Source organism: Gymnoscopelus microlampas (assembly GCF_963454915.1).
Source record: "Gymnoscopelus microlampas genome assembly, chromosome: 11".
Lineage (NCBI taxonomy): Eukaryota > Metazoa > Chordata > Actinopteri > Myctophiformes > Myctophidae > Gymnoscopelus > Gymnoscopelus microlampas.
The window spans coordinates 26272645-26285144 of record NC_139948.1 but is presented as its reverse complement, the minus strand read 5'-3'; the positions used below and the strand labels follow the sequence as shown (position 1 = coordinate 26285144).

The 12500-nt window shown below is 41.4% G+C and overlaps 1 protein-coding gene across 2 annotated transcripts in view; it reads right to left on the bottom strand.

Moving 5' to 3' along the window:
• csf2rb (colony stimulating factor 2 receptor subunit beta) overlaps positions 1-6310 on the bottom strand; it is a 17028-nt gene extending 10718 nt beyond the window's left edge. For both annotated transcript variants that reach the window (XM_084071697.1, XM_084071698.1), the window contains exons 1-4: positions 6236-6310; positions 2118-2286; positions 1219-1330; positions 93-268 (exon numbers count right to left, since the gene is read on the bottom strand). In XM_084071697.1, the coding sequence (XP_083927823.1) occupies positions 93-268; positions 1219-1330; positions 2118-2220 (391 nt within the window). In that variant the 5' untranslated portion in view covers positions 2221-2286; positions 6236-6310. The remainder of the gene's footprint in view (positions 1-92; positions 269-1218; positions 1331-2117; positions 2287-6235) is intronic.
• Positions 6311-12500: the final 6190 nt, after the last annotated feature.

The window sequence follows — 12500 nt, the reverse complement described above, 5'->3', positions numbered from 1 at the left end:
ATGATGATGATGATTTAATGTTGATGATTAATGACTAAATGTTTATGTTTGCTATGATTAGTATATAGTAGTAGAAGCATTTGTAAACATACATTGTTGAGAAAGTTTCAGAGGCTTGGATAGGTTGGAGGAACAGGACGGCGGATTTGTGGTTTTGAAGAAAAATGTTTCGTTCATTCCGACGGCAAACACCCCAGTTGGATACACACACTTGACTGTCCTGTCTCCATTTGTGACTGATTTGTTATCGCGAAGACACAGGGACGATCTACAAGAGCATGATCACATGGAGCATGAGACATGAAATGATGAACCAAAAACATTACCACATTTGAAACAAGTGATGGTACTTTATACAGTAAAGGGTATAGTCATCTGTAAAGCCAACACATTCTCACACATACAGTAGGCGTCAGTTATTGCCGCTCTGTCATTTTCACTCCCTAATGCGTCACTACAGTGCATAGTCTGTGTACCAAAAACTCCTGAAAGGGGCATCAACAAGTGTTGCTAGCGGCGGACATCTTGGTGGGTCATAAACAGCTTGACGTAACATTGACTCCCACCAATATGTCTGCAGCTACTATGCCACGCCCCCCATGGTGACGACACGTTGCCAAGCACTATTATGTGATTACAATAGTGATTACAAAAACAAAAACGCACGTATTGGAGCTTCAAATACTATTCGAATTGGGAAGTTGGCCAGCTGACTCGGTGGCTAAACTGGTAGCAGCGTTTAGCTAGTAACCGCAACTTCCTTTGATCGAATTTCCCCGTGGGTTAGACCTTATTTTTCTCTCAACTTTTTTTTTCTCTCTCCACACAGTTTTTGTGAGTTTAGGGTTAGGTTTAGACCTAGTTTTGTCAACATGCGACGTCACCATGGCGTCCCGTCATGTCAAAACTTGACGTTTCAGGGCTACTGACAGAGCAGCAAAATGTGACGCCTTGGGAGTGAGAACGGCTTGGTAAAGCATATAGGCTACGCAGTAAAATTCTCAGTGTTAACCCTTATGGGTCCATTTGGTTCCATTTAACTCTCAGATAAATCTAATACCAAGGATGTTACTGTGATTGATCCTCTATGACGAATATAACTCTTTTGACTGTCCCATCATTCTTAGTTCCTTGTTTTTCTTTCATTCTTTCTTTCTTTCTTTCTCTTCTTTCTTTCTTTCTTCCTTCCAATCTCCCTCTCTTCCATTCCATTCTCACCTGTTCCAGTTCCACAGCTCCAGTGGTGCATCTGCTTGGTCCTCCGTCCACTGGCATTGTATAGACGACTTGTAGTCATTGTAGCACTCTAAGGACGCCAGTGCTGAGTACACTAGGGAGGGAAGTAGAAAGCAATGGTCAGCTTAATGTGATAAGCTTTGATTCTTTCTTTTCAAAAGACATGTGAAATCTGCACAGTAAAATCCTCAGTGTGAATTTATCCATTTGTAACTCTGAGAGTGTACAACTGTACCCAAAAGGACCCTTAAAGGCATTGTAGGGAGTTCAGACATAATCAAAGAAAAAAACTGTTGTCAAACACCGCCCCTCCAGCAGTTCTTTTCCCCGACCACCAGGGGGTGACGCAGGGGGGACTTTTTAAATGAGTCATGCCCAAAATAGGTTGCCTTATGCGGGTACAATTCGCGGAAATGCCCGACCCTACGGTTCTCTGAATTTATATTTTTAAATAGGCTCTTTCATGATAAATTGACCACATATATGAAGCTAAACAACTACATTCTATCCAAACGATTTTTTAAAAGTAAATTATGTGCCTCAAAAAAGAAGTTTGAGAGCGTTTTAAAACCGAAAGTAAAAAGTTGATACGGGCACGGACGCGCACGGACACGCACATGCGTGCGTTAATTTACGACCCGGACATAAACAACATGAACATAAACAGAAGGGAAAATACGGATTTCAGACAGAGGACTGTGTTTCAATGAAGGAAAACACCCCAGCATCATTATATAGTGGCTGATAGAGGGGAGAAAATGCAAAAAATATATATATACATATTTTTTAAATTTAGGCTTAATGTTCCCTACAATGCCTTTAAGACCCTTAATAGTGAGGATCTTACTGTGTGGTGTCATTTGAATACTAATTCTACTCACCATTCTGTGAGCTGGTCTCATGGAGGGCACAGTTATCTGGACCAGTGCAGAGAGCCAGAAGAGGGAGTGCTGAGCAAAGTGCAGCCCAAAGGACCGCCACCATCCCTATAGAAAGTTGAGGTTCTGGTTTGGCTCCCCGGAATCTGTGAAGTCTGTAGATCTTCACTACCTGTTTTCAGTTTAGAGAGAGAGAGAGAGAGAGAGAGAGAGGGGGAGAGAGAGAGAGAGAGAGAGAGAGAGAGAGAGAGAGAGAGAGAGAGAGAGAGAGAGAAATATACAATGACTTAATTTAACTGGAAATGAGTAATGAGTTTGTGTCTTTTTGCCTTTGTGTCATTTCCTTTTGTTCTCTTAGGTGTGAATTCTTGTGACGTACGTACATCCTCTTGCACATCCTCTTGTCTCTTTCATATGCTTCATTTCAAGAACATGCAGCCATGACTAAAACATATACAGTGCATTAAAGATTACTATCATGCCACATGATGCAGTCAAAATTGATTCAAATATAAATGTGAAATAGTGAGCAAGCACCTATTGGTTGTTGACAAAGTTCAAGTCATGGAACTCCACACGAGCATGCACCAAGAGTAAAGACTTGCAAAAATATTAAACATATTTGATTTGATCTGAACTGTCAAGAAACGACAGCTCAGACTATCACATTACACCGAACGATCGAGTCCGTAACAATGAAATAATCGTAAGTCGTTTTGTGTAAGGCTGGCATTACCCACAATCTATGGGCGTACAGGTAAAGCCATATAAAATGTATTTTAGCAATGGGCTTATGAAATTGTAATATTTCGTCGCTGTCTGGCAGAAACCAAGGGCCAAGTCTTAGATATTTACGATGAGGCCGACAAAATGGCCAGAGTGGCGCTGTTTTACCCTGCGCCGACCTGCGGTGTCAGAAAGAATTTATTTTAACGCAAGTGAATGGGTTTTTTGACAAACTTTAGACTAGATTTTCTTACTATAATAAAAATTGTCATAAATTCTATATGCTTCCAGTCGCTAGTTTAAAGTCTCCTTTCAATCATCAGGATATGCGTTTTGCTAAATTATGGTCCTATTTATTTTAAAATTGACGATAAAGTAGGCTATTCTCTAGGAGGGGCGGGATGATTTGATTGACAAGCTACACAACCAATAGCATTCATTTCCCGCCCCCGCTCTTGATTGACAAGCTACCCAACCAATAATGGTCTGGTCTCATTCTGCAGGATATGACGCGATATGACGCGATATTGAAAGATGGCGGACCTACAGTCTTGGAACAATCGGCTTCATTTTCGGTCTGTAGAAAGCAGCGGAGTGGCTTTGTCCATCTCATTTATACAGTCTATGGCAGAAACCAGCTAACTCAATTTTTCACCCTTTAAAATTATTTTCATAAACCAGTGCTATTGAACACCCTTTACGTCTGTGTGTTGGTTAAAAACATATTGAACCAATGTAAAGTATTAAAAAGCGCTTCTGACAAAACCAGCTAACTCCATTGGATCCTCAAACTGTCTGCTAAACCAGCTAACTCCAAAGGGGGGTGGGGTTAGCTGGTTTTGCTAACTCCATGCTCAACACTCTTTTCACCTCCAACCTCATTGTGAGCTTGGAGGTCCATTCAGCTGTTCTTATCAATGATGGACAAAACCTCCTAACTCCAGTTTTTGGTTTGTTTTTTTCATTCCTGAAAAATGAAAATTTTGGAGTTAGCTGTTTTCTGATGGCAGAGATTTTCTTGTGTAATGACATCCCCAATCTTTTCCATGTACCTCCTGAAAGCTCCTCAAGAACCCCTAGGGGTACTTATAAAGCTGATTGGGGACCACTGGTTTAAATGAAATGACATTAATATAGTCATGCACTAACTTACTGAGAAGTGTAAATACAACATGAATCAACATAGTTTCACATTGTTCTAAGTCGGGCTCATATTCTGTCAAAATATGCTGTGGCTTTACTGGCTTAAGAAGAACTTGCATATCCACCAGTGGCGTAACTAAGACAGTGCAGCCAGTGCGGTCGGCATTGGGGCCCATGGGGTGGGGGGCCTGTGTACTGTACAGTGTACTGCTGCCATTTGCTATCCTACAATAAAGGTACAAAATCTCTGTGTGATCTGCGTGTCTGTGGGTGTATGTCTGCACGTCTCCGGAAACGTCCGACCAACAGACAAACTCGGCGTGCATCGCTGAGGACCCGAGGGAGCGCGGTGCCCGGTGCCGAGTTGGTCGGATGAGAGGGATACAGACAGACAGACAGACGGGTACAACAGGTACTCTTACAACGGGTGCCTACAACGGGACGGGGCAAAAATGGATGGGGCATGAATTTCCAAATTGCATCGTTCCTGACTTTTATCGTTCCCAATAGGCAGTTGCCCAACGGGCACCGATCTAGTACCCTGAAACGCAATTTACGCAAACCCATCATAGTCAAGCCTCTATTTCATCATTTGGTGAGTGATATATTACCTAAGCGGGGCTGTCCACGCCGGTGCTGAATGAAGCACAGGACAGATAGACAGAACACATCACTCTGGTTCAGCCTTGCTTGATTTTCGTGGTTGTAAAGAGCACATTAGGCCATAGTTTTATTTCTCTGCATTGTAGAAATCCCGAAAGGAAACGACAGTCAACAGTGAAGTCTGCGTCTGTCAGTGCACAGCGAACATTTATGAGCTGTAAACAGCGCATGTGGCCTACCCAAAGCCTGTAAACTGCTTATTTGCGTGTGTTGTGTGTGGAGATAACATCCTACATGTAATGTTGGTTTTACAAGTGTGCTGGTTTTAAATAGCTGACAGTAATATGACGTATTTATTATATCATGTGTGTTTTGTGAAGTACACGTGTGTGCTTCATAATAGCGTGCGCTGGGGAGGTGGTTCTAAATAGCCTGCACTGGGGCCCACCGTAACTACGCAATGCCACTGCATGTCAAAGACATACGGCAGCAGAAAACTGCCCCGGCTAATGAAAAGGTAATTCCACAGGGATTTCCCAGGGAGGGGAGAGTTGTTGGAAAACACAGCATGTGCTGCCAGCAGCCTTATAGCTTCACCATTATCGCTGCGTTTTTCTGTTCTGCTGCCTTGCCACTTTAGCTATGCTGATTGGTTAGCTGACATACAGTATAACCCCTCGGGAAGATATGGCCCTAGGTATATGGCAGCACAAGCTTATCATCCTCTCTGTCCTTTTATTATTTATCTTACCCATACACATGAAGGCTTGGTAGTATGTGATATGCTACTATAAATAGTCGAAGTCTCTGTGTCTGATCGATAGATCCAACCGATATGCCCATAAGTCCACATATAGCCTATGGAGTTCCCGTTGTCCAGAACCACCGATCCGATACACACATTTATGGGCATATACTGATGACATCAGGTATCTCAATTTATGAGCATAAAAGGGACAAGAACAGACAGATACAGAGATCTCCATGTATGAGCATAAAAGTGAACAAGAAACAAGAAAGACAGACGGACAGATGGGTACAACAGCATGAACACCTGGGCCTGCATTTTGCGGACAAGGACCAGCCTGTCAATGTCACAGCCACTCAGCTATTAAGAAACAAGAAGGTTTGTATATGTAGGTTTCACATACATTCAATTTACCATGATGACATCACTGGAGTAACAACTTCTGCAAATTATACATTATAACCTCATCCAGCGAATATAGAAAATGTACTGAAATCACAATGTCACCACTTTCTCAAAGTCTGTGTCAGTTGCAGCTTAATGATTTGTTTCCTTTGCCCGTCACAATAATCTTATAGATAAAAGATAAATAATCTTCATATTTTCTTCAAAAGTCACACCTTGATTAGAGCAGAAATAGCAATAAAGCAAGGCTATTGAAAAGACTGGACTGAAGGACTTTATTTATGAGTTTCATGTTTGCCAAAAGCATCAAAATGAACCTGTCACTTCAAAACATGAGTGGTACGAAATTCCTGTACACAGTATATGTTCTGATAAACTACAGCAGGTCTAATATGAAAATGGAGACAAATCTATACTATATTGTGTTGATCAGATACAGATATGAACACATATAGTATACATTTTTGCCAGTGGAATGTGTAATTAGATAACCTACCTTAAATGATGGGACAGGATATATACTACGTGCTATTTATTGCATGGGCTGTTCCCCTATAGCTTCTGTTTTGTCTGTTTGTCACTTTGCTCTTAAGTGTCAGCTTCCTCTTTCATTTTATTGTGCAATCTTCTGACTGCTGGAAATACATTTCTTAGTAGGCTTACTACTTACTTTTTACTTCTCAGCATGGTGATACGTAATGAATTACGAAGAAAACAACTGGTCTGAGAACTACACAGTTACAACATAAGGCAATGTCCAGTGCTGTGGACATTCAGTGGTTTCTATATCCTGGTCTGGTGTATTTTATAGATACGACACCCATACTACCCAAGCCTCTTCAACAGTTTTTAGCGGTGCCAACCGCTCTACACTTGGCTTTGTCCGTATGAGTGTCCGTCCGTCCGTATGTTATGTCCATGAGCACGGGATGAGCACGGGACTTTAAACAGCTATAACTCCAGTTTGCAGCATGCCACCAAGTCCACATTTGGTATGTGGACTTAGACCACCAATAGGCACCAGCATGAATTGATGAAGTTATCAAAGAGGGGTCCAGGGACCCCCCGCGCCCGTATGAGCACGGGATTTTAAACAGCTATAACTCCAGTTTGCAGCATGCCACCAAGTCCACATTTGGTATGTGGACTTAGACCACCAATAGGCACCAGCATGAATTGATGAAGTTATCAAAGAGGGGTCCAGGGACCCCCAGCGCCCGTATGAGCACGGGATGAGCACGGGATTTTAAACAGCTATAACTCCAGTTTGCAGCATGCCACCAAGTCCACATTTGGTATGTGGACTTAGACCACCAATAGGCACGAGCATGAATTGATGAAGTTATCAAAGAGGGGTCCAGGGACCCCCAGCGCCCGTATGAGCACGGGATGAGCACGGGATTTTAAACAGCTATAACTCCAGTTTGCAGCATGCCACCAAGTCCACATTTGGTATGTGGACTTAGACCACCAATAGGGACCAGCATGAATTGCTGAAGCCCGAACCCTCTGTCTTCCCATTGGCTGGCCTTCAAACAGCCATAACTCAAGTTCGCAGCATGCTACGGAGTCCAAATTTTGTACATGGACTAAAAGCAGCAATAGGGATGAACTATAATTACTTAAGCCCCGCCCCCTCTGTCTGCCCATTGGCTGGGCTTTAAACAGCCATCATTCCAGTTTGCAGCATGCTAACAAGTACAAATTTGGTAAGTGGACTCCGACCACCAATAGGGACGAACTGAAATGAGTTAAGCCCCGCCCCAAAGGCACCGCTTCCTTCACACAGGGTGTGATTTTTAAATGTATAGTTGGACCTGGGGCGCAAGTTGAAGCAGTTGACTTTCCTTTCCCTTTCAGAAATTGAGTTCCAACTGATAATCAGCATTGTTTGTACTCCTGTCAGTCGCAATGAACCAAACTAAAACAAGTGTAAACAAGTCTAACAATTTCAATTCATTTTTATTATTCTCTTTTTTAGGGAAAAGTCTGTGCAGCTGTATTCAGTCTCTCACAGTGTTGGAGAGAGGGTTCATTAAAATAGGCGCAGCTGGTTGCCCCAATGTCTCCTGGCTGATAGAATTTGAAAAAAGAAGAAGAAATTATTATCATTTTTTGTGATTTGCGTTTCACTGTCTTGGGTTATGGTACAACCATATGGGTTCTTCTAGCAAAACATCTAAATCAAAATGTTATAATTATTTGGATTTAATTTAATCCTAACAATTACAACTATTGCTCATTGTAAAGTACAGTACACATATTTTGAACACATCACTCCTACAAACACACAGACAGACAGGTCAAGTCCTTTTCCCTTCATCTTCCAAGTATCAGGGGCCATTCAACTGAATCTACGCACGTCATCACCTACAGAGGCTGTTAAAACCACAGTCACAGTTTCACTTCCATCCAACTTCCTGTCCATCGCATGTTAAACTTGCCATTAAATGACCTCCCACTTCAGTTTACAGGCACTGCTTTTGCGGAAGCATAGCTGTGGTCTTCTACATAAACGTTAGAGGGGACTAGGAGTCGGTGGGAAATTATGAAATAAAATGTCACAACATAATGTGTCTATGGCTGTACTACACGGTACTTACTAATCTTTCTATTGTTGCTCATCCCCATGGTTGGGAGAGACCCCTCAGTGCCAGTGGTATTCTGCAGCAGTCTCTTCTGCAGCATTGCCAACCAGGATCTTGTGATTGTGCAGCTGATCCACGTGACACTTCTGATCTGATCTTATCTGCTAATAGCCATGCTGTGTCTCACAAAGGAGAGGTGGCAGCAAGGGCCTTCCCCATGACCATCTGGGTGGCCTGGATTGCCATTTACATCAAACATTTTGTACACAACCAGGTTGCTGGTAACCCCAGCCAGGCTTACGCTACTCTAGTAGGGGTTCAATCCGTGGGTATTAATTCCCACCATTGTTCCACCATCTCTAAAGAAGGCTGACCCAGACATGAGCAGCCCCATGATGGTGAGCACACCCTCCTTGCCAGGACAATGAATCCTTGTTGTAGCCATGTTTCCACTGGGTTCCATGTACTGTCCAAGATACAACTTGGATGTCACCAAAATAAGACATAGGGCCCTATTTTGGGTGGCACCTTACCATTATCCCTAAACTTCTTTGACATTTTAGGGCCCCAAAAAGGGCCCTGTGTGCTATGTCATTATAGGTGAGAATAGGTGAAAAAAAAAGAATGAAAAAAAAGAAGATCTACAAGCTCACAACAACATGTCACATCACAACAAATTTATGTTGTGTTATGGTAGGATTTAAAACTCAAAAGTCTATATGGGTTGCAAATTAGCTTTGCAACCCACATAAAATATAAATATAAAAAAAAACTTATGCAATGCATCCGTTTCAGACATTTAACATTATAACATGTCTATTTTCCTTTTGTTTCCCAAAACATATACAAATCCTATTGGGCACTATGGTCCCCTCACACTTGTAGATATAAATGCTAAAACATTTTAAGTATTGTAAGACCTCTTCTTGCGACTCACTTCCTAAATCAAGCACCATAAAAAGCTAGACTGATGGACTGAAGATAGAATGATCATTTCCTCAGTCATTTAGCCTGGTAAACCACCCCGGTTGAGGAAATCACATTTCAATAAATGTGATTTCCGCGACCGGGGTGGTTTACCAGGCTATCAGTCATTGGCCTTGAACAAAGTTACTCACTTAATCTTCACAACAGTTATTTATCTCAACTTCTTGAACTTTACTGTCACATCACACAAAAAACATATTTTTTATACAAGCTGCAATGTTTCAAGATAATATTTATACGGGTTAAGAACACAGAAATAATTAATGTCAGATAACACAGGAAGGCATAATGTCAAATATGTACATGTCAAATATACAGTACATTACTTTGTGAGCTTGTAGATCGGCAATTTCCTCTACTTTTGTGCGACAGTCTTGTATGACAAAGTAGGGCATTGATTTACAAAAAAACATGAAAAGTAGAAAAATGGAGATATAAGTTTTCTGCCTGACAGCATAATATATATACACAACAGGCAACAGCGGTATTTCTTTGCGATTCGAGATTCTCTAGAACCTTCTATGAGGCAGTTCTAAGATTTGACTATGCAGAAACTATGCAGTTTCATGTTGATGTGTTTGACAAGCTGTGAACATTATATGAGAGATATTGAGGTTTGTGTGGTGAGCAGCTCATGTTCTTGTGAAACCCGTGGCTGTCGAAGAAGCATTTCTGTCTAAGAAGCATTTCTTCATGGTTGGTTTGTGGTATTAAATGCCAGTTCTGAAGGAAATGACAATAGCATTACTGTTATCATTGTCATTTACGGTAACTGTATTCTGTCTATTCACTCAGAAACTTGAATGCTTTCTGTCAAAATACCCTCATACTACTGAGACAGGCTTTATTATTATTTCTTTATTTTAAAAAAACATATAAAAGTATGGAGTCAGCTACAAAATAAGGTATCACTTACATTTAGTTTGGAACACAAGCTTACGGAAATGTGCTTTTGAAAACGTTCTGAGAAATTAGGCTTAAAGTTATGTTATACGTAGTGATGTATTTTCGCACTTTCTCAGCTCAAAATATGTCCTTAGAAAATAATATGCTTTCAAATGGTCCATGTTTGAGGCGATGCAGGTATACCAGAAAAAGATACAGAGAGAGAGACAGGTAGAGATACAGGCAATTCCTATTCGTGACTACTAGGCCCCTTTGGCAACACGCTGTAAAAATAACAATGAAAAATTATGAATAATGTATTAACCACACGTCCAATTTAATTTAGGCTCTGGCTGACCAAAAAGTAAACCTTGTTAATGCTGTTATACAATTATGAAACAAAGCACATCAAATCTCAGTGGCATAGCGGTGGCAGCATCTGAAGGCTTATGGCACAGTGAAAGCAGAATGGAAGCTGAAACCGAAAGCCAACCCCAAAAACATACATTTCACAAAAATCCCTCCTATGGTTTGGGACAGTTTAGATTTGATTTTACAAATTAAGGATGAAAAGAAAGGTATCAAAAGAGAAATAGCTGGGTCTCTGGATTAATTAACATTAAAAGGGAGACATACTGTGTGGACACAGTTTCAGTGCCCACAGTGACTGTTACAAGGACAAAGATTATTTGAATGTGCATTTTAAAAAGACTAGTTCAGTGTCCATTTCAAAGTGCCGGTTTGGAGTGGGTTGGTTCTGGAGAACTGCTCATCCTATTGACTTCACGCTACATTTCCTTGGGTCCTCAACAATACACCCGCCAAGTGAGAAGTTCGATCGGATGAGCAGTTTGTGCAATATGCATGCCCACTCAGAGCGTGCCAGGCCGGTGCTGGGGAACCGCTGATCCGATAGACTTTACAGTTGACACTGCATTTCCTTGGGTCCTCAGCAATATGTCTGCCAAGTATTACGTCTTTCTGATGAGCGGTTTGGAAGATACTCAGGTCCGCTTGAAGCAGGTTCTGGAGAACTGCTCATCCTACTTCACACACACAACACTGCACTTCCTTGGGTCATCGCAATAGACAGACAGACAGACAGACAGACAGACAGACAAATATTTGTGGAATTCTTAGATGGATGAATCTGTCTACAGTAAGATTAAACAGGAACACAGTCCTATGCGTTTGGGTGGAATGTCTATTTAACTTCAGTGGACGAAGGTCATTCAGGGACAGGGACAGTCAGCCTCCCTCATCTGTAACAAGGTTGGTGTGACATATGCAATATATACAGTAAATAAAACAAAACAAAACAAGATATAATAAAAACAAGGTATATACATGTAAACACTTACCAGCAAGAGTAAAAAAGTTATAAAGTTAATGTTCAAGAAGAGGCTGTTGTCGTTGTCCTGGCACCACAGTGACAGGTCTGCCACGTGCACCAGGCAGACCTTCCTGTTGTTGTTGATTGTGATCGGGCCCACCTCCACTGTGTCAAACTTGATAATGGAGTTGGAGCTATTCCTGGCCACACAGTCATGTGTGTGTGCAGTGAGTACTGTAGAGGGATCAGCATGCAACCCTTGGGGTCTCACAACCTGGGGGTCAGGCAGTCAGTAAATATAGGATGCAGGCACAAACCGAGGAATTCAGTAGCACATTAGATAGCCAGCCTGGTGGGGACTATGGTGTTAAAATAATTCATTCTGTTAGTTTTTTTTAACTTAATTTTGGGTTCCCTTTCTATTTGGTCTTGACATAACAAAAGCAGTGAGGGATTGATTAAAAAAACTCACCTCTTCAGACTCTACCGATCACCCCCCTAGCACTTCTCATTTCTTTGTCACTTCTTGTTGCATGATCCTATGAAAGATGGACTTTAAATGATAGATGTGATTTAACAACAGTGTTGAGTAGGCTATCCCATGACAGAACTTGACTTGATATTTAGACATTATTTTCATGCCGATTTCAAATCTATTGTGAACTCATTATTGACCATTTTTCTGGGAATTGAACGACTCTGCAATGGTGCACCAGTTCTAGTTCTGGGTGAAGATGTTTATCAAAAATACAGAAATCATCAAATGTAAAAATGCTTTGGCTTGAAGGCTTGTGTTTTCAGGTGAAAGCAGGGCAGAACATACAGACAAAGACCAAGTAGAATGACTAAGATGCCTTAATTATTGTATAGCCTTTGTTTTCTTTTTCTTTTTACTGTACCCTATATTGTCTTATGCATTGCATAATATATGAGAGCAACATACCAGCAAGTTATTCAGAGGAAGTGCA